The 23388-nt window shown below is 39.0% G+C and overlaps 1 protein-coding gene across 2 annotated transcripts in view; it reads right to left on the reverse strand.

Annotated features, from left to right (window-relative positions):
- Positions 1-8788, reverse strand: part of LOC130084048 (guanine nucleotide exchange factor VAV3) — a 71157-nt gene extending 62369 nt beyond the window's left edge. Inside the window, exon 1 of one of the 2 annotated variants that reach the window (XM_056249205.1) lies at positions 8383-8788. In XM_056249205.1, coding sequence (XP_056105180.1) covers positions 8383-8586 — 204 coding nt within the window. In that variant the 5' untranslated portion in view covers positions 8587-8788. The remainder of the gene's footprint in view (positions 1-8382) is intronic. The other variant, XM_056249206.1, reaches the window with a different exon arrangement.
- Positions 8789-23388: the final 14600 nt, after the last annotated feature.

Consider the following 23388-nt stretch of genomic DNA (forward strand, 5'->3'; position numbering starts at 1 on the left):
TGGGATCTTCTGCTGTTGTAGCCCATCCGCCTCAAGGTTGTTCGTGTTGTGGCTTCACAAATGCTTTGCTGCATACCTCGATTGTAACGAGTGGTTATTTCAGTCAAAGTTGCTCTTCTATCAGCTTGAATCAGTCGGCCCATTCTCCTCTGACCTCTAGCATCAACAAGGCATTTTCGCCCACAGGACTGCCGCATACTGGATGTTTTTCCCTTTTCACACCATTCTTTGTAAACCCTAGAAATGGTTGTGCGTGAAAAACCCAGTAACTGAGCAGATTGTGAAATACTCAGACCAGCCCGTCTGGCACCAACAACCATGCCACACTCAAAATTGCTTAAATCACCTTTCTTTCCCATTCTGACATTCAGTTTGGAGTTCAGGAGATTGTCTTGACCAGGATGTATGTGTATATATGTGTGATATGAAAAAAAGGCAATAAAAAACTAGCGCCAATTGTCCCGCTAGCAGGACGTGACAGTTAATTAAACCTTTTTTTTTTTTTATTCCGTTCCTGAAAATCCAGCCCGTTCTCATCCCAAAGCGTAATATATTGACTCTTTTGACAAAGCGTCTATATCCAACGCACATGGCACCCTTTAGCGTCATATGAGACGCAGATATATGGCGCCTCCTAGTGGTCTAACCCTAACACTTCCCCAGACCTAAACCTACCCAAAACCGAAGCGTGTTATATTGACGCTAAAGGGTGCCATGTGCGTTGGATATAGACGCTTTGTCAAAAGAGTCAATATATTACGCTTTGGGATGAGAATGCGTTGGAAAATCATAGCGATCAGCCACTTCAGATAGGCCTAACCATAACTTTTGTTACCGACAAACGATGAAAGAAATAAAAACAGATTTGGAAAGGCCTTGAAACCAGCTTTAATATGGTATCCAAACCTGTAATAAGTAAAATTTCATCATGTGATGGGTTTTCCCAGATCGCATCATATATATATATATATACTGTATATATATATATGTGTGTGTGTGTGTGTGTGTGTGTGTGTGTGTGTGTGTGTGTGTGTGTGTGTGTGTGTGTGTGTGTGTGTGTGTGTGTGTGTGTGTGTGTGTGTGTGTGATGGCAAAGTTTAATTGAACAGCTATTAGGCTTGTTCGACTTGAACCAGCACTGCACAGACCAATCGCTTTATGACATCAAAGTACCGCGAAAGCGATTCAAAAGCATATGGAGCCGTCTTCTCTCTAATCGCTCTCGCGATACTTTGATGTAATTCAGCGATCGGTCTGTGCAGCGCTGGTTCAAGACGAACAAGCCTAAAGTCTTCATTGCCACATGATCCTTCAGAAATCATTCTAATATGCTGATTTGCTGCTCAAGAAACATTACATATATTATCAATATTGAAAACAGTTGTGCAGTTTAATATATCTTTGATGAATAGAAAGTTAACAAAATAGCATTTATTTAAAATAAAAATAATTAACAATGTAAACAATCTAAGTCTAAAAAGTATTAATTAAAGAAATCTTACGACCCCTGACTTTAGAATGGCAGTACAATTACACATATGTACATATATAATTAGTTTCACGGTATCTTCCTCAAAATTGCCTGTCTAAATGTAACTGTAAAATAGTTTAACCCCTCCTTCCCACAAAAACACCACCTTTCTTTCCCCGAATATCAACATTAATGCAGAAATTTCAGGGACGAATTATATTCATAGTATTTTATGTTTTAATTACAAGGTTATTGTGGGGTGAAGGGAAACCCAAAGTGCCCATTGGGCCCTGGAGGTGCTCTGATGAGGTGGGGACTCCAGCTTTTAGTTTGGTCTCATCACTGCTTTTGTCTGAGCTGTTCCCCCGGGACGGCTGCGTCTGTGTCCCATGTGCTGTAATGAGTCTTTGATAAAATAGCTGCCAAAAACGTCATGAATAATTCATGCAAGGATTCAGATGTTGCCCTTTAGAGATGGAAATTTCACCTCCACGCTCAAAACACTGGTTTACACAGACCATTTGCTCATTTTCTTTCCCTTTTTTGCATACGTTAGTTCCCTTACAGAAAAACCACATGAGTTTCACATGTGCAAAAACACATGTGATCCCATGTGACAACGTGGACATGTGATTTTGCACATGTGAAATTTAACATGTGAAATATGTGGAACACATGTGCTTTGCACATGTTAAAGGTAATTTGCACATGGGAAACGTGTGGTTTTGGAACATTTTCATGTGAAACCCATGTATATTCCCATGTGAAACCCATGGGATTGCATGTGAAACCCATGTGATTACATGTGAAACCCATGGGATTGCATGTGAAACCCATGTGATTACATGTGAAACCCATGGGATGTGAAACCCATGTGAAACCCATGTGATTACATGTGAAACCCATGTGATTACATGTGAAACCCATGGGATTGCATGTGAAACCCATGTGATTACATGTGAAACCCATGGGATTGCATGTGAAACCCATGTGATTGCATGTGAAACCCATGTGATTACATGTGAAACCCATGGGATTGCATGTGAAACCCAAAATTCCCATGTGAAATCCATGAGCTTACATGTGAAACGTAAAATTCCCATGTGAAACATTTAATCACATGTGAAACCCATGAGATATCATGTGAAATGTAAAATATCTCATGTGAAACCCATAGAATGACATTTGAAACCCATCAACAATCCATGTTAAAGCTACACACCATGTAAACCTGTAACTTCATGTGAAATCCATGTAAAAATCATTAAGCAATATACCACAGAAAACGGTAGGCCTACCATGTTCTTGTGTAGGCTCTATAGCCTAATGTTTCCCAACATTAAAACAAATAATTCAAAAAAAAATTTTTTTCACTTTTTATTTCATTTCAAAATATGCAATACAAATTGAATGTTTAAAACAAACAAAGCAAAACCAAATTAAAATTATACATAAAAAGCCGCAAAAAACGCAGGTATACGCGCATGTGTGTGTGTGTGGTGTGCGTTTGTGAAAGTGTGTTGTCTCAGTCCTTTGTGTCTCCTGCAGCAGGCATCCTGTTTTGGGATAGAAAAAGATCAAAGATTAGGGCAGTGCAAACCATAGACTGTAAAAAAAAATATGGACGTAGTGTCCGTGACGTCACCCCGTAGGTTTCTGAAAAGCATTTTTATGGGGCTTAATAATTAATTATTATTCATTTGTAATGTTATTATGTCATTAAACGTTTTACGTAAATATGCTATGGAAATACATCTTGCTTAAACAACTGTATAAGACGAGTGGTGCGTCTCATTTATAAAAAAAACTATTGACAGTTTGTGATTAGATCACAATGTAGACTGAGGAATAAACTGAGTCATCAGTCCTCGCGCATGTCGGTTTCGCAAATGTGAACAGACCACATGGGGATCACACTTGGATGTTGGATCGTCTGAATATTACCTTTCTGCTCGTCTCCTCAGATCTTTTAACTTTTGTGCCATGCAGACCTTGATCTCAGTGCCTCCGATGCCTGGGTGCCTCTTTTTGACATGGTCTGTAAGAAATGAGATTGATTACATTAAAATTTGAAAACAAGTTTGACATGAAGTGACATAACTGTCAGATTCAAACTGTGCTTTCCGCGCTATGGCTGGCGCTGACGGACGCGCTCAGCGCTTGTCATATATAATAACTATTGATAAAAGATATTCAGACATGCTTACCAATTATTAGCTGCACCTTTTGTAGGTCAAGGCTCTTTTTTCACCAACAACCCCTTTTTTTCCGTTCATGCTGCCATCTCTTCGAAAGAGAAGATGGAGTCCATAAGAGTTCTGGTTAACTTTTTGTAGCCCTTACATCTTTGAGCATGATCCAAAGCAACTGGGTTCATTAAGTCAGTCACAGACTTGTTCTGCAAAGCAAAAAATAAAATAAAAAATAGAACATTTTCGTCAGGACAGAAACCGTGATCTTTTCAACGTTATTGCATATTAGGTGAGGTTTTCACTTTGGAGCTGTGAGTGTAAATTTTAGCATACAAGTATTTATTGTTCATGCTCGAGTCTTGATACTCTTTTACCTTCATATTCCAGAGTTTAGGGGTAAAATGCGAGAAATCTCCTTTAGTGGACTTGGATATGCTGGGCACTACTCACTGATCTATATAAATGACTTGATTGCTCATGACGTCATGTAAATTGAAGTCACCATATTCTATTGAATTAATAGGAAATCATCTGACTTTAATGAGTAAACATGACCTAACGAGTCAGTGTTTTTTATATTTGAATTCTATACATTCTTACCATGTAAACATCCAAAACATTTCTGATTATTATCAATGTTGAAAACAGTTGTGCTGATTAATGTGTTTGTGTAAACCATTGTAACAGTTTAAACCATTTTTTCCCCTCCAGGATTCATTGTTAAATAGACCACAAACATATGAAGGGTAGTTTACACTAATGTTCAAACATTTGGGGTCAATGATAGATTTAAAAATGAACAGAAAAAAAAGAAGAAATTCATATTTTTACTCAGCAAGGATGCATTAAATTGATCAAAAGAGAGAGTAAGGATTTCTGTTTCAAATAAATGCTGTTATTTTAACCTTTCTATTCATCAAATAATCCTGAAAAACACAAAAATATGAAGCAGCACAACTGTTTTCAACACTGATAATAATCATAAATGTTTTTTTGAGCATCAAATCGTCATATTAGAATAATTTATGAAGGATGATGTGAAGCTGTGATGCTGAAAATTCAGCTTTGATCATAGGAAGTAATTGCATTTTACAATATATTCACATAGAAAACAGTTTTTATTTATTTATATTATTTCACAATATTATTGTTTTTAATGTTTTTTGGTGAACATAAGAGAAAGAGACATAAACATTTGTACCAAGACAATTAGTGTATGTTTGACATTAGTGTATGTTTGGCGTTTTACTTACTAATCATATGGTTCATCAATAGTGCTTTAGAGATGAAGATCAGCTCCACTCCGCTCCGTTGAAGGGCATCAGCACTGAAGGATCTAAGAACACAACAAGCCATTTGTCACTGAGCCAACAATGCAATGCCAGGTTTATTGAAAGGAAAGAAGCTACAGCAGAGGTGAAATGCAGAAAAGAGAAAGAATTTAAAGAATATACAGAATATAATTTCTTAACTAGGATAACAGAATTTGTTTTTGGGTTTACTTATTCATTTAATTTTGCTCATACGGTGTAACTTCGTTTGGATGTCAAAACCTTCTTAAAATAAACAATTTAAAAAAACAAATTGAGAAATAAAATGAGGTTATTTAATGAGCTTCCTCGGCTCACCTGTGTCCTAACGTTACTTCTCCGGCAGCAGCTTTCTCCAGAAATGTTGAAGTCGTGGAGCTTTCTCTCTGTTATGGGTTATTTTGTTACTACTGAAATCACAGAACATTTTTTAATCAAAATGTGTTTAACGTTACCATTGAGCTAACGTTAGTTTCAGCCAATTTTCTTGCTCCTGAAAGTAACATCACCGATACGTTATGTTTACGTTTGTGTTAAATAAATTAGCTCACTTCCAAGTAAAACCTTTACAAAACCTCTCATCTACACATAAGAGGTGATTAAAAGCCCAAACTTTAATAAATAAAAGTTCAACCGAGTTAACATTACGTTAGCCTAGCTAGCTGCTACCTCTTCAGAAAACGGTTGAGATCCTAACGGACTTTTTCCGAAGACACTACACCATGTAAATTTTTAACAGAATCGTGTCAATTACAAGTAAGAGAAATGTCAAAAACAGTTGTGAGTATTATTCGTGTGATTTTAGAGACTAATCTCACCTGGAAAAAGCCGTGAAAAGTTTAAACAACATCGAGAGAGGGAGTTTTGTTGCTTACCAGTAGCAGTGGTCCCGCGCCGTTTCCATGGCAACTCTGCGCGCCGGCCGCTCCAGTGTTTGAAATACTCGAAAGTTCACGCGCACGGCATTGATTAAACCACGTCAAAATCATGCAGCACTTAAAATGAAAAGTTTAATATCCACTTTATTTTATTTGAAAACGTGCTTGCAGTAGCCTATTGATTATATCAAATATAATATACTGTTGATTATGTAAAATATATTTACAATATAGCTTTAGAAATGGTAAACAGTGTTGAAATAAAAGTATTGCAAAAACTCATTAAAAACTATACGTGTATATAAGTGTTAGTAAATACACATGCATTATAAGCTTTATGTTCTATGCATTTTGTGTGAAAAAGGCTATTGAAGCTAAAAATGTACAGTATTTGTGACGTGGTAACATAATTCACATGTTAAAACCTATTACAACGTGCAAATATATTTCACATGAGCTCCACATTATTACCTATAACATGTTTTCCACATGTGCCACGTGTTCCATTAAGTTCACATGTGGTGACATGTTGTTCACATGTGGTCGAACATTACTGCATGTGGTGACATGTTGTTCACATGTGGTCGAACATTACTGCATGTGGTGACATGTTGTTCACATGTGGTGAAACATTGTTCACATGTGATGACATGTTGTTCATATGTGGTCACATGTGGGCATATGTGGTCACATGTGGTCACATGTGGGCACATGTGGAAAACATGTGATAACATGTGAAATTCATGTGTTTTTTCTGTAAGGGTTCTCTATGGAGTTCTTCCTTTGGTGAATGGAGACACATCTACGCATGTCAGTGCAGATGAAAATCATGTACTCAAAAAAAAAGAAACTGTGATATAACAAACCAAAGGAAAACAAAGCAGCCTGTCTGATGTAACCAGAAGCAAGGGGATGCCTCAAAGCCAGAATGACGTATGCTGTCATTTTGATCATATGTCAAACTTCCACAGAATATTTATATAATCTATATAACATTGTGTTTTTTCTAATTGTCAGTAAACCAGTGAACCGAACAAGGCCTGTGTTTTGAAAACTAAAAGCTAATTCTATTGACTTTTTGTAAATGCTTCTTGGAATCCGCTCACTGTGACTGAGCCACATTGACAAATGTAATGCAAAGTGCATGTGTGGCTGTCTAGTTACTGAGCACCCGTGTGCTTAAAAATAAGGTTTGTTAAAGGTGACTGTGAATACTATATTTGTCAGTTCTATGAAATGTCACTGTGTTGATGGCAGCTTTCACCTCATGTGAGGGGGACATGAAATCAAGTCCAGACTTTGAGCAGATGGTGTTAGAAAACACAGACATATTTCAGAGGCCGCTGTTTTCAATAAAGCAGCTTCCCGCAGACACTGAAACTAATCCTGTTCTCACCTGACAGGGTACAGCGAACGAGACCTGACTAAAACAGCTTTCATCTGACCCTGATCCTGATCCTAACCGGAACCAAAAAGCCAGATTCATGGTTTTAGTCAAACAATGCATTAAAAAGCACTATGTTCTATAAGGTTCAATTTAGGGCTGTCAAATCGATTAATCGCATCTAACATAAAAGTTTGTGTTTGCATAATATAAGTCTGTGCATATATATTATTATATATATTTATCCTGACTATGTCTGTATTTATTATAAATATGTATACTGTTACACAATACACACACACACACATATATATATATAAATATGTGTGTGTGCATGTGTGTGCGTGTATATGTACACAGACGTGCACAAACAAACACACGTTTATATAATATATATAAATATAGTAATATACATATAGTAATATACACAATATAATATACTTTTTTCATGCTTAGTGCTAGCTGGAATCATTACACATACATTCTCTTTCATAGATGGCTATTTAGACTACAAAGGAAAAATCTCCTTATATTAAAGGTGCACTCAGTAATTTTCTGTTTGTGTTTAGCCAGCCCTTATACTAACATAATAGGGTTTTTTTACTTTATAATTGTATTGTTATGTATGGAAAAGCATCTTAAACCCTGGCTGAAAGTAGGCTTAATACATAATATTAATATTATATTAAACATATTATTATCATTATTATTATTGATGTTGTTGTTATCAATATTAACAGTAGCAACTCAGACCAGAATTAAAATTCTTATTTTATTATGTGATTGGAATTTTATTATTATTTTAATCATATTTTAAAAAGTACTGTTTCCTTTGTAAAACGTTTCAAATGAAGAAAAATGACTGAGTGCACTTTAACAAATCTCTCTTCATAGTGTTCCTGCGTTGCTCACATTCACCGATAGGGGGCAGAATTCAGCACACAAATAACGGTACAGCATTGGCAAAATATCAACTTTCTGTTGCAAAATATTTCACGTGCAAGTAGCTATAAAGCAGTAACACCACCTTTTTCATAGACATGACACCGTATGTTTCCAAAAAACAAATGCGTTTAACTCTGTTATTATTGAGTCTATTAAATTCTTACTGTAAACATACAACTTCTTGCCTTCGTGCATCTCTTACCTGTGACATCTGTGGTCTCAGGTTGATCTCCCTCAGGTTGAGGGACTGGGGTCTTAGGTTGTTTAGGAGCTGGCACAGGAGGACCCCATCCCGCAGGGTCTGGGCCAGGTCGAACACCTGAGCGGACTCCCATGTCACCCGATGGTTCGGTGGCAGCACCTTACAATTGATCAGCCATAACGCACACTGTCTCCAATGCTCCATCCTGTCCAGCGATGCACAGTACAAGATTAAACACCAATCCAAAACCAAAGCGCAAGTGGCGTCTCCTCATCCGATGCGCATAGCAGAATCACGGGCGATATAATGAATGGATGGTGTTTCCAGGGTTGGAGCACCAGTGGAGAGTGACTGATCCGTGTGCTGCTGCTCTCCTCATTCGCTCTTTCACCTCTTCTTTTCGTTCTCCCCTCCCCGCGCCCTCCCTCTCGCTCTCTCGCTCTCTCTCTCACTGTGTCTTCCTGCTTTAGATGTTCCGTATATTGCGCTGCTGACTTGACACCCGGAACACCCAGAGGACGTAATATATAGTGGCCGCAAAATGTAGCAGATTAGCTACGTCAGGGTGCGAAATATGAGGGGGAATATCAAAACAAAAAAGTAGAGGGGTTCTCAACTAAGTAGGCTATTCTTTTTCAAATAAGTTAATATGTTTCAATAGTTTTTTTAAGCATTTCAGTGAGCAAAAAATTGGATTTTCAAGCTAGCCAAAGTTCGCTAACGTAGCGAACTACGTAGCGTTCGCGCTACTATGACGCAATGTGTTCACACTGAAAATTCCAAAAAGAAAAAGTGCACTTTAAATACCCGGAGGATGCACGTATTTAACGGAAAAAAACGAAGTGTGGAATTTTGGACACTTCATTTTATTTATTTATTTATTGTTTATTTTTTAAGCTATGAGTCACATTACAAACAATGAACATGACAATAGTCCACATATAGTATTAAAAAATATGGAACAAATATAGATGTTGGCTGCATCAGAAAATCGCATACCATAGGCGAAAAACAGTATATGACAAAAGAAGTATAGGCCTGTCTTAATTCACAGTAGGCTATAGGCTAGGCTACTCCTAAAAGTAGGCAAAAAGTACCCAGATAACCTAGCCTACTTCTTCAAGCGAGATTCTGAAGTGTGCATATGGACACTTTACTATCCCATGAGGCCACGGGAGAGGATTTATGAATGGCAGTGAAGCAACACAACTGATGCTGGTATAGTAGGCTACATGTGCTAAGGGCAACATGACAAATGTAGTAGTACGTCCAGATTACATATTACACACTTTCATACTAAATAGAACATACTTTTTTAGCGATAGCGAAGTAATTACTCAAAAGAAGTAAGAGAGTATGCGATTTCGGACGCAGCCTAATGTTGGACACTTCATGCACTTGACTGTTACAACTTTATTTGCATAGCGGAGGGGGAGGGGGAGGGGCATCAGACTACTATGTTCAATGACAAAATAAACGTATAAAATTCATACACTACACGGAGTATAGTGCATAAGTACATACAGTAGTGTATAGTGTGTCATTTGAGACGCAACTTATGTGTATATTGGACGGCAGGCCTATAACGAAAAAGGTTCTGTCATTATTTACCATATCACTTTCGCATTTACATATCCCAAGCATATTAAAACGTTAAAAATATTATGTTTTTTTACTGTAACAAATGTAGGCCTATTTGAATGTTGTTAACCAAACAGCTTGACTTCCATAGGGTTTTTTTTATTTATTTATTTTTTTATTTTTTATTTTTTTAACTATGGAAGTCAATGGGGTCCATCATCTGTTTGGTTACACATATTGTTACACACATATTGTGACACACTAAATGATGACAGAATTGTAATTTTTAAGTGAACCAACCATGTCCAAATACATTTTGGGTGACACATAATGATTAAATCAGTCCATATCCACAGTCTAACCTTTTCAAACTTGCATCATATTCCCAATGGCAGAAGATTCAGACATACTTTGAGCTGAAATTAGAAGCCTATTTGTTCACCTCATCTGCAGTTTTTTACATTCAGTAAAGTTTGAGTGTTGGCTGAAGAGAGCATTCTCCAGATAAGCAGTAGTGAAACAGGATGATGCTAGTCATGGATATCCTGTTTCTGTCTCTCTGCTCCTGCCATGATGAACTCAAGGAGGTCTATATTCAACACTGCCAACTAAGAATGTGCATTTTCACTTCAGCATTGGAAATCATGAAATGAAAATGCACGGTCACACTTTGGCACTCAAGTCAACTGTTTGAATAGAACTAAAATCAAATCTACAATACAGTAAATTTGTAATATTGGCTTTTAAGCCTGCAGAAATAACATTTCCAGCAATTACTCCAAGCTCTCTTAAAGTCACCACGAAATCTAAATTGACAATTCTTGTTTTTTAATGGAATATTGCAATATTTATTATAAATGATCTATCCGTGTACATCATTGTTTTATTTTAATTCATGTGCCCTCATAATCTTTAATCAAAAAACTCCCCTTCCTCTTGCAGCGACATCTCTTCTCTTCTCTGATGACGTGTTTACTGGCGTGAGGGCGGGACAACCTGTCAGTCACATGAGATCGACCAATAGCAAACCACAACCATCCAATCAATTCCAATAGACAATATCAAGCCCCACCCTAAATTTTGTCTTGTTCGAGATGACGTTTCACTCGCATATACACAATCAGAATAGGGAAGAAAATACTATCATAATTGAAATCTTTAGCGTAAAGTTCTGCCAGGAAGACTCGATGTTACGTCACTCATTACTTTCTGGTCTATCCAATCACTATCTAATATTTGGAGTATAAAAGATAGTTACTTACACAAGTTTGAGTTCGCAGATTATGACGCGAACATCCACCTCCATCCTCCCCACCACCACCAGGTTGGTCCCTGTCCATATTTCCCCGGGGGTCGGCTGCCCTCCTGCCTTCATCTTCAGGCAGGATATGCAGAGTCCGTTACCCTCCGAATGTGAAATACGGACGGGGCCTGCGCCAAAGAACTTTACCATCCAATATTTCTGTTTTCATTTTCTGGTCTATTAATTAATAAATGCCATTGTGATATCATCTCGCCTTCCGAGTCTTTCTGGTAGAACTTCCTTTTCATGCCGACTTTAATGTGTCTGAATTGACTTGATTTGAATAGTACTTTGCATGTTCAACAGACACCAGCCAAGATGTTTACATGTTTTAGAAGGCCGCCGTGAGAGAGACGGTGGACCAGGGGGTCTTGAGCGTGCCGTGACAGTAAATTAAACCATCTGTCTGTCATAACCAAGATGTGTTAGGAGCCTAATAAGCTCTGGGTGGAATTCTTTATTTATTTTCCTTCTGTTTTAGGGTTGACTGAGGGGAGCTCGGCTGGTGTGACGCAGATGCTACAGCGTACCAGATTTCCTGAACCCATGCTGCTTCACTCATCACCCAGGTTGGGTTGCTATCCCATTTAACACCGGTTTGAAAGGGATGGACGCCTCCATCAATCACATATCAATCCCCAGAGAGACTATCAGACTGAGTAATAGCGCGAACCAGCCTTACTCTGACCGTTTCCACATGGTGGGAGGGGTTTATCTGTAAAGCAATGCTTTGCGATTGGCTGGGGAAGAGAAAGAGGAAGCTTGACAATGTGGGCCAGCGCAGGAAGGAAGTGGAGAATGCAGGATGTTTGGAGCCAATGTCTATCTCTGTTTCCCTCCACAATTTTAGAGACTTGGCACAAGGCAGATAGCCCCCTCTGAGGTGACAGATGATCAAAGCGTCACACACTTGCCAAATGCTCGGAGAGACTAGCGCTCTGCCACATTGCTGCCATTCCAATAACTGCCATCCTTGCATGACCTGCATTGTGTAGGTAATTTATAGCCAGACGCGGCGTGCTAATGACACTGCATATGGTGACAATACCTGATGACTAGCATCATGATTATATTTCACAAGCAAAGATCAAGGTTGTGTTTGAAATTTAATACGAACTGAGATTACACAGTCAATTGTTACTTTTAAAAAAACAATTGTTAAAAGTATATTACGGGTTCAATATAAGTTAAAGGGATAGTTCACACAAAAATACAAATTCTGTCACCCTTTACTTACCCTCACGTCATTCCAAACCTCTATGCATTTCTGTCTTCTGCTGAACACAAAAGAAGATAACCAAACAGTTTCCATTCACATTGACATCCATTGTAGTTTTTGTCCATACAATGGAAGTCAGTGGAAACATATTTTGTCCATACAATGGAAGTCAATGGAAACCCAAAACTGTTTAGTTCTAACATTCTTCAAAATATCTCTTTTGTCTTTCACAGAAGAAATTAATTCACCTAAAGGTTCAGAACATGAGGGTGAGTGTTTAAATAAACATTTAAACAACTGTATAAATGATTATCTAAACAGCTGTATATAACTTATTTAATAATACACACGTTTTACCAAAATATTAATGTTTATAAAATTATAAGCATTTAGGCTTTTATGAAGTCAAATCATTTCGATACAGTTAATATTTCAATTATACGCACAATTTAACAACAAATTGTTTTCTGAGAGAAAAGGTAATGGCCCTTTACTAATATCTAGATGAAACAATTTTAGTTAAAAACCATTTGTAGAAGTATTGATCCATGTGCAGTGCATATAGTCCACTGCAGAAATCAATAACCAGAGACCCCCGGAGGAACAGAGCCAGACATCTGATAGGGTTTCTCGGGCATAGAGCTGTCAGCTGTGCAAGGACAGGGGCAAAGCACCGGACGATAAACAAAGAGGAACATATAATAGAGACAGCTAAAGTCACAAGGGTCACAGGTCTGTAATCGTGAGCCACAAGTCAAGTAAATAAAAGAGCTGCCCTGGACACACCGTTCAAAAGTTTGGGATTTTTTAAATGTTTTGGAAAGAAGTCTCTTGCTCACACAGGCTGCATTTATTTTATCAAAAATACAGTAAGCTAAAACAGTAATATTGCAATACTACAATTTAAAATTATTTTATTTTATTTTAATAGATTTTAAAGTGCAATTTATTCCTGTGGTGACAAAGCAGAGCATGATCCTTCAGAAATATTCTAATATTCTGCTTTGCTGCTCAATAAATACTTATTATTATAATCAATGACATGATTGTAAAGCGCTTTGGGTGTACATAAAGGGCTATATAAATGCCTCATTCATTCAATGTTGAAAACAGTTGTGCTGCAATTTTCTTATGGAAACGGATACATTTTTCAAGATTCTTTGAAGAATAGAAAGTTCAAAGTACAGCATTTATTTCAAATATTTTTATATACTGTTGTAATATGTGAAAATTTAATCTCCACAATTTTGGTTGTCAGGTTAAAAAAAACTACTGATTTAGAAGTGCTCCCTCTATTGGCGGATTAATATCCCTTCACGTTGACTGGATCTACTATTTGACTCTGCTTACCCTTGTCTAAAATCAAACGATGTACGACGTTGAGCTATATTGTAAACATACTCATGACTAAGCTCTGTTGTTACAGTAGGTACAGCATTACTATAGTCACAGCCTTGAGTGCCTAAAATGATTTACTAACCATTAAGGGCCAAAAACATCCATTATAATTTTTGTTCTGTTCTTTCAGAAGATATAGTCTCTTCGGAAAGTAAACTATGGTTGATACCGATAGGAAATAAACATTCATTTCATACATTACAATAAATCATGCTATAAAAGACCACTGGGTCTATGTGGGGTGAACTGTTTTAGGGGGGGGGGGGGGGGGGGGGGGTGGATAACGTGACATGACAACATGTTTAATAGTAATATTACAGGACAGCAAAAAGAGAGAGAGAGAGAGAGTGCGTATTACAGGACAGCAAAAAAGAGAGAGAGAGAGAGAGAGAGAGAGAGAGAGAGAGAGAGAGAGAGAGAGAGAGAGAGAGAGAGAGAGAGAGAGAGAGAGAGAGAGAGAGAGAGAGAGAGAGTGCGGGGTGACAGTGTGAGATACCGCAGCGAGGTACATTTTTATTATGCATATTTATTACCCGGGAGGACAGGCTAACATGGAGCCAAGGGAAAAATTCTTTGAAAAATTCTTCTTAAAAAAGACTAGCTTCTGTATTAAAGTATTAGTTAAAGAGATTTTTTTTTTTTTTTTTCTGTTTTGCCTTTTTCTATTTGTTTGTACTTGAATTTTGTTGGTTTAAATTATCACATTAAAGGTGGGAAAATATCTGACATGATTTATCTTGGATTAAGTTTCAAAACGCTACAATTTAACAGGTATGTGTAGATGTTTTATAGTACACACACTGTAACGGTTTTGCTCAGTTATGTCCTGTTTTAGTTTCGTTTTCACTCTGTTTGATCGTTTCCCATTTTCCTGTGTTCCCTGGCTGTTAATTAGTTCCCACGCCTGTTTCTGTGCTACTCACTATCCCTGCTTTATATAAGTTTTCCTTAGTTCATCCGGTCTGGTCAATGTTTAATGGTTGTGTTCTGAGTAATTGCTGTATTATTATATTCAGTTTATTTCACCAAATCTCCTGTGTCGTGCGCTTCCCTGCAGCCTAACGTGACACACACACAAATATATATATATATATATATATATATATATAATTTTTGCTTTTTTTCATGTTGTGGCATATTGAATTTGTTTTTCCACAAAGTCAAATTTTGTCTTCCTTGATCAATTTAGTTCTACTCATTAAAAATACTTACAGTCCAAATTTTGAGTTTCTGTTTACTGAAATGGAGCATCAGAGGCCCTGAAGACCACACTCCTAATTAACAGGCCATAAAGAATTGGAAGTCTAAAAGCTTTCATAAGGAACATGGAATCTAGAAGGACAATAATACATTTTTTGCCTTTAGCCTAATTTATGTAAGCCTAACTATGTCTTCAAATAGATACCTTTAACAGGATATGATGTATCATCACTAAACTGGCTATGGTACGGTAGTCATGCTGTACACTGGAAGGTGGGAGATATTGGAGAGGAGGCAGCACTGTCTGTGGCCTTAACTCTTGCTGTAGCCGGGAACCCTCAGAAACATTCAGGTGTCTGCTCTTCTTCCACAGACAGGAAATCATTAACTAAAATGCAAAGTATAAACAGTAAAACTTTTTTTTGGTATCGGATGCAAACTGCGTTGTAACTCATTTTCTTAGGGGTCTTAAAGCACTTCATTTAGAGTAGCATTATGCCAGTGCTCTGGACTGTTTTATAGTATAAAAAAATTATAATAGAAAAAAGGTTCTTTAAATTATAAAACACTCAAATTTTTTATGAACTATCCACTTCCAGAAAATGAATCCACTATCCAGAATTTCAGAAACATTTTTTGTTATGCTGGGTGGATGTCTCTTCACATCCTGATAGCAGTCATAAGTTTAGTGGTTTAAATGTAAATTTTATTTGTATATATATCTTCTGTAGGAGGCGTAGGACCACATCACACGTCATCAGCGGGTTTCATGCTATGCAGAGTTAAACAGACATCAGTCATCGAACAGCAGCCACCTTTTACAGTTCCTCCTGAACCAAAAACAACGAGCTTGTGCCGCATTCACGCCATAACTTCTGTCATTTGGAAGAAATGGAAACCCATGACGTAATACTCGCAGCGGTTCGTGACTCGAATTTACGTTCATTTGTTTTGGAGGAGGCGTGATTTTCCCCCCCAAACCAGTTATGCTTTCAAAGCTGGCTATTGCTAGCCTCTCTGAAAATTGCCTACCATTTAAAGGTTCTTTGGGGAACCCAAAATGGTTATTTTAAGGCATCATTGTGAAAACCCCATTTTGCAACCTTATTTTATGAGGAAATATCACTAATGTGTTAAATTATGTGTAAAATATGAAATCAAACAAACAGATGTGCTGAAATGTGTAACAGCTTGTCTGGCATATGTTACCATAGTTTGTTTAAGAGAAAAATAACTCAGAGACATAAAATAAGTGTCCAATCAAACCGTTGTTCCTTCATACTCGTTTTCTAGGGCATCTGAACCAGGAAAAGAAGAACTTAGCCAAGACACTCCAGGAGTTGAAACCTGCTGTGTCCTCAAACACATGAGGTGGGCCGCAGTGCCAACTCCCCACCAGTGAACGTGATGTTTCACCAAGTACGTGTTACTGGATCAACATCTTTGTTGGTCCTGGAACAACATTCCAATCAACCAATTAGATATGAGGGACAAGTTTACAGTTTATGTCAAGTTTAGGCTTACAACCAGGGTTAGGTGTTTCTACATCAGTGTTATTCACTTATCATTTCCCTCTGATTTTAGTGATAAGTTATGAGAAGGTTTAGGACTCAATTTTCCAGACAAGAATGTTAGCAACAAAATATGTTGATTCAGGAACATTTCTTACTTGGCAAAAATTCCATAGTGAGTGCCAACTCCTCACCACCAGAAGAGCTGCCTGCTCTGTCCTGGTCCACCTGCCTCTCAGTGCAGCTCGGCTCTAGGGAGGATCCCTCACCTGTAATCCTCTCCCTATACACTCCTGGGCAAAAATGGCAAAATAATTAGTGGTCTTTTAATGGTCTTAAAGGGGTCATATAATGGTACATGCACTTTTACAAGTTGATTGTACTGAAATGTGTGTTGGCAGTGCCTGTACACAACCATCATAAAATGATAAAAATCTATCCAGTGTTTTTGTTTTAATCTCCTTATATGTTTTCCCCTGCCTCAAATCAAGCCGTTCGACCTTGTGACGTCACACGCTCGCACGCCCCTCCCACTATTGTTGATTGACAGCAACGTTTCAACACAGACCCGCCCTCGCTCGTGAGCGAGCTGTCAATCATAGTCCGCGCGGACCGGCGAGGTCATTGTTGATATGCTGGAGCTGTCTATGAGCAGAATGGCGTCTAAGCGATTGTGGTGTTCTGTTCTTGGGTGTAATAACGAACACAGCAGTCATTTTAATGTTCCTAAATCCGAACCACTGAAGACGCAGTGGCTGAGTTTTGTTTTCGAAGGGAATATTCCCCACGAGCAACGTCAATGCTCTCATGTTTGCGCAAATCATTTCTGACCAGACTGCTTTATAAACGAGGGTCAGTATAAAGCTGGATTTGCTAAGAAGCTGCTCATGAAAAAAGGATCGGTACCAGCTATTTGTGTTCCTGCTGAACCTCAAGAACAACTGAAGTGAGTGTAACGTTTTATTAAACTTTATATTAATATTTATATTAATCTTTGCAAATCGCTAGCTGCATGCTTCACAATGAATGCGTCTAAGGTTTACACTTAGGGTACATTACGGCATGTTTTCTATGTATGATGTTCTCAATTTAATTAATAATCCCACGTTTATACTGAACAACGCGTTATGGTTATTGTGTATTGTGTTACAAACGGTGTACGCACAGAACAGAGAGGCGGGGTGAGCAAAGCACATTATCATTTAAAGGCATATGCACTGAAACGGCGTGCTGAAAACAGAGCTGTTTTTGACCAAGTAAAATAAGTGTTTTCTTACAATACTAATGAGAATTTGTAATTAAAGTATATTACAAACTTTTAATTTAGACCCTAAAGAATCACACTAGCTTGTACAAAAATGGCATTATATGACCCCTTTAACCATTTTAACTAGAAATTACTGGTCAGGAAATTAGCAAGAATTGCACAAATGGTGTAGATAAAGTAACAGCACGGAATAGCCTTTCCCAACTTACAGACAGCTTTCTACAGGAAGAAGAGTCATGTTGTTCCACTCAATGTTAAACAGTTCATGAGTAGTTGAAAAACGTCTCCCAGTTAGATTGAGTTTAATGTGAGACCAAATATTTAATAATAATGACTCTGGCCAGGCCAAAACACGAGCCTGATGGACTTGTTCTCAAGCCACTTCTTAGTTGTCTTTGTAATTTGGGCATGAGCATTGTCTCGTTGAAAAATAACATCTGATCATTCCTCTTTAGAACTTTTCATTTGTGGGAAGCAAGCCATTCTGCAACATTCTCCTGTACTCCAAAGCATTAAATGACTTTTCACAGTGAAGTAACTCACCAATACCAGCAGCTAAAAAGGCTCCCCACACAACGACAGCTTTTCATCCATGCTTCACTGTGAAAGAGATGCATTTATTATTATAGTTCTCACCAGATTTTCAAAAACACCGCTCTGGAGCATCACCATGCAACTCGTGTTTCATTGTAATTCATCACTCCACACACAACTTCCCTAGCCTGGTTAAAACCAGACCATTCTCAGTTGTAACTGAGTTATGGTCTGGCAAAGCGTCATAGACAAATCATTTCCAGAGGGGCGTCACCAACGGACGTCGCGGATAGACCTAAACCAATCAGAGCGATGAAGGAGATGACGTATGCAGAGCGGCGGAGAAACATCTCAGAGTGTTGTTCTTTGCTCGGTTTTTAACAAAAAGGAAACGTCCAAATCGCTTAAAACAGACGCAATAGCTGATTCGAACGAGTGATGTTCGACGGCTGTATCCATCTTTGTAATGTGGACAACAACATCTGCTTCAAAATCCCAGCGCTGTCGTCATCGTGTAAAGCCCGCCCCAACGTTTCTGATTGGTGCCTCGATTTCGACGGATTGGAAATGGGCTTGAATGAGCTCTTTGCCAGACTAACTTTCAGAGCAAATCTAAATTTGCCGGAAGTTGTCTGGGTTTTCCCAGGCTACAATTTCCCATATTCTGACAAAAACTTTCTGTCATTGATGATTTTCACTTTCAAATTCAGGTTAAATGTCTAATTTGGTGTGATTTAGATGGTACTGCAAGGAATCCGGGAGTCTTGGAGGAGCGGCAGTACATTTGGTTACCCCTTATTGCTTAAGTTGGCAAGATGATTGTGAATCAGCAGACAGCTTAATTGTATCCGTAAAGCCTCAGCAAGGTCTGGCCAAATTGACTTTCCATGTAGCAACATTAATAGCTTGAGTGCTGAATATTGCATTGGTGCTCTTGTTCAATGTTAAAGTATTTAAAATGTCCACTATGATGGAACAGTTGACGGGAACATTTTAATGTTTGTGGGATGGAACTTGATTTGTTTCATTTTATCAACAGATATGTGTCTGTATATAGTTTGTAGTTTCGACTGGGCTGCGAGTTTAGTGATGTGAATTTAAATAACTTCACTTAAACAAGAGGATATGGAGAGATAACATCATGTTAAAGGAACAGAAACCTATTTTGTGCAAGAGGAAGTTTCAACATTCATCTCATTTGGGCACATACTGTATGCTGTAGTTGCCATGGCGAAAAACAACCGTTTAATGATTTACAGTTTGATGGAAAACAAAATAAATGCAAAATAGGGTCAGTTTTACAGTCTAGATTGATCACCAATTTGAATGTAGATACTTTGTAAATAGTATCAGGAGATTGTATCTTTTAATAAGGATGAAACCAAATCTTTGAAATCTCAGAGTGGGAGAAAGTTGTGCCTCTCATGTCTACATATATCAGCAGTAATGGGAAGACACACCTAATGCTACAGACATTACATCAGAACGAACGGCTCTTGCAAAGCAAAACCACAGACAGACTCATACTGTAGTTATTCTTTAGTGAGTCTAAAATACTTACTGGTTTTCAGTAAATGATTCAGCAAAAAATGTTTAAAAAAAAATTACGGTAAGTAATTTAATGAACTGCAGAGAGTGTGCACCAAAATGAAATTTCTGTTATAATTTTTATTCCAAACCTGTATGATTTTCTTTCTTCGGTCAAACACAAAAACAGACGTTAGACAGGATGTTCACGCAGCTTTTCTTCATACAATGAAAGTCAATGGTGATCAAAAACCATCATTTAAGTATCATAAAATTACTTAATGTTGCGCTATGTAAATCTCACTGCTCACAGTCACTGTATGAAAAAAATCAAACATTTATACTAACTTTATATAAACTTTCAAACAGTAAATTAATATACATTTTAGGGGTGTATATATATATATATATATATATATATATTTTTTTTTTTTTTTTTTTTTTTTGGGAAACAAAAATTTCTCTGCTAAAATAATTTTGTTTACAAGCAGAATTCCTGTAGAGAACAGATTATTTTTTGCTTCAACTTTCCCTATCTCCAACAAGGCATTTCCAAAGATAAATAAACTTCAGATACTGGTTTAATCTGTGCAGCCCAGAAAATGATTTCCACTAAAAGCCAGAAATATATCTGAACAGAAGTGCATTTCATATCAGATTAATGTTGTGATTATTAATTAATATCTTTTGGAACATAGATGAAATATACATTAAATCTAATATGGTTTTCATCAAGTTGCATTTGGATGAATGAAAACCAGCAGGATGTAATCCTCCAAAACAACTTAAAAACATCCCCTGTTTAGGGAAATATATCCAACAAGTCATTTAGTGAGCATTTCAGAAACACGCTGCAGGCGTCGCCAGCCCTGCCTCTATTCAAGTCCAGGGGCCCGGGGCAGTTCTGCTCATAGGTTCTGCTGAGGGCATCTCCGGATCACTGACCCTTCATGCTAATGAACATCATTCAGACAGTCTCTCATGATTCATACTGCAGTTCACTGCATCATCAATGGAAGTTCAAAGCAGTGAGGGATTCAAATGAGAATTGAGGAACTCCCACAAACCATTGCGTAAAGATAAATAATTTACCTGTAATTTGTGATATTTTGACGTCCTGTTTCATGCGGCAGGGCCAAAGTTTCACTCTGGTTTTTCAAATGTCAAGGCTGTTTACCTCAGGCAGGGGTGCGACGTCCCAAATATACCAAAACGCCCACTTTGTCTGACTGTGCTGTCCAGCCTGTGCTTCCAAATCCAGATCCTGCATGTTCACCTGCTCCCATTTAATGCAAAAACCAAAGCACGTGTCTAGACTCATTTTAGTTTCATTTATGGGCTCAGATGTCCGAGCCAGCTAGATAAGCTGACTTTTCCTAACCTTAACCCGATCTACAGTGCCACACATAACAAGATATGCACTGCAGTGTTCTTTTACAGATTTTTGTCTATTGATGGAAATATCCTTTAAATTTAGTCAATATTCCGTCATGTCGTTCTAATGAAATTTACGGGAAAAAATAGTGGACAAAAGTTCAAAATTGACCTTACTTAACCACGTCCACCGCTTTTCAAGGGCGGGTGACAGGCAAACAAAATGTCGGCTAACAGGCAAACGAATCGGTTACCTAACGTAACCTCGGTTCTCTCTAGAAGAGGGAACGAGTATTGCGTAAGCTAGCTTACGCTGCGGGAAAGATTCATCTTTGCTGAGAGTTTGAAGCCAAAAAATTATTTCATAATTTGTATCCATTGACAACGCAGTTCCTCTGCGGCAGACCTAGAGCAGGCTAGCTAGCAGCTCATTGGTTCGCTCAGAGAGAACTGCTTAAGCCTATGGGAGAGCGGGGCTGAACCCGCTGCCAATGAGAAGCACGGCCGGGAACGCAATACTCGTTCCCTCTTCTAGAGAGAACCGAGGTTACGTTAGGTAACCGATTCGTTCTCTTACGAGAGGTTCTCTCGTATTGCGTAAGCTAGCTTACGCTGCGGGAACACCTGGTCAACGCCGTGCGCGCTATGAATCCACTCATGAATCCCAGGGTGATACCGGGGGATTTTTAACGTGGAGTGAATGTAATATGAGGCCGGCAGAGCGGGCACATGAAGTATATACATAAGCATCTAAGGAGAGCACAAGGGGCGAACCGGTTGTGTGAGGGACTCCCAGTAATGCAGCTTCTTAGGGAGCTGGTCGTTAGACAGCTAGTAATTTTGCCTGCAAGGCGGGAACTTCCAAGTTGTAAAATCTGACAAAAGTGGACGGGGAGGCCCATCCCGCGGCCACACAAATGTCATGAATGGAAATTCCACAGGACCATGCCCACGATGAGGCCATGCCTCTAGTGGAGTGCGCCCTGATGCCCAGAGGGCAGGGCAGGCATTTAGATGCGTAAGCAGAGGCGATAGCGTCTACTATCCATCTCTAGACAGTGTCTGTTTAGAGGCGGCCAGACCTTTGGTGCGCCCCCCAAACGACACGAAAAGCTGCTCAGCGCGTCTGAACGCGGCAGCGCGCGTAGTGTACAATCTCAGAGCCCGCACCGGGCAGAGGAGATTGGCGTCGCACTCACTATCGGATGAAGGCAGAGCCGATAGGGAAATAATCTGAGCCCTGAACGGGGTACCAATCGCCTTCGGGACATAGCCATGCCTAGGTTTGAGAATGACAACAGAATCATTCGGTCCAAACTCAAGACACGCGGCGCTGGATGAGAGCGCGTGAAGATCCCCCACGCGTTTTACTGAGGACAGAGCCATCAGAAAAACGGTTTTGAGCGAGAGGTATTTTAGGTCCACAGACTCGAGCGGTTCGAACGGGGGTGCTTTCATAGCTTCGAGAACTATAGAAAGATCCCAGATAGGAACCGAAGGGGGGCGCGGAGGGTTCATCCTCTTAGCTCCCCTGAGGAAGCGGATGACTAACTCGTCTTTGCCCAGGGACTGAGCGCGTCGGGGTTCAGAGAACGCCGCGACGGCTGCCACGTAAACCTTGAGAGGGGAGGGGGACCTGCCCTTGTCCAGCATCTCTTGAAGGAAAACAAGCAAAGACGGCACCTCGCATGACCGTGGGTCCAGATGTTTGTCGGTGCACCATTTTGAGAACACAGACCATTTAGACGCATAGAGCCTTCTCGTGGAAGGTGCTCTAGCCTGTATGATAGTGTTTCTTACTCCCTCTGGCAAATCGACGAATAGTCGTTGATCACCCATGCATGTAGCGCCCAGCGCCGTGGATGGGGGTGCCAGATCGTGCCGCGAGCTTGAGAGAGGAGATCTGCTCTGACTGGGATGGGCCACGGGGCTGTCTGTGACAGCTGAGTGAGCTCCGGAACCCAATTTTGACTCTCCCAACGCGGGGCTATGAGGAGCACCGAGTGGCGTGTGTCCCTGATCCTCTGAATTACCTGTGGTAGCAGAGCGATCGGAGGGAATGCATAGAGCGGGCGGCGAGGCCATTCCTGGG

The sequence above is a fragment of the Rhinichthys klamathensis genome, unplaced genomic scaffold (assembly GCF_029890125.1).
Source record: "Rhinichthys klamathensis goyatoka isolate OS25496 unplaced genomic scaffold, OSU_Roscu_1.1 h1tg000059l_1, whole genome shotgun sequence".
Classification (NCBI taxonomy): Eukaryota; Metazoa; Chordata; class Actinopteri; order Cypriniformes; family Leuciscidae; genus Rhinichthys; species Rhinichthys klamathensis.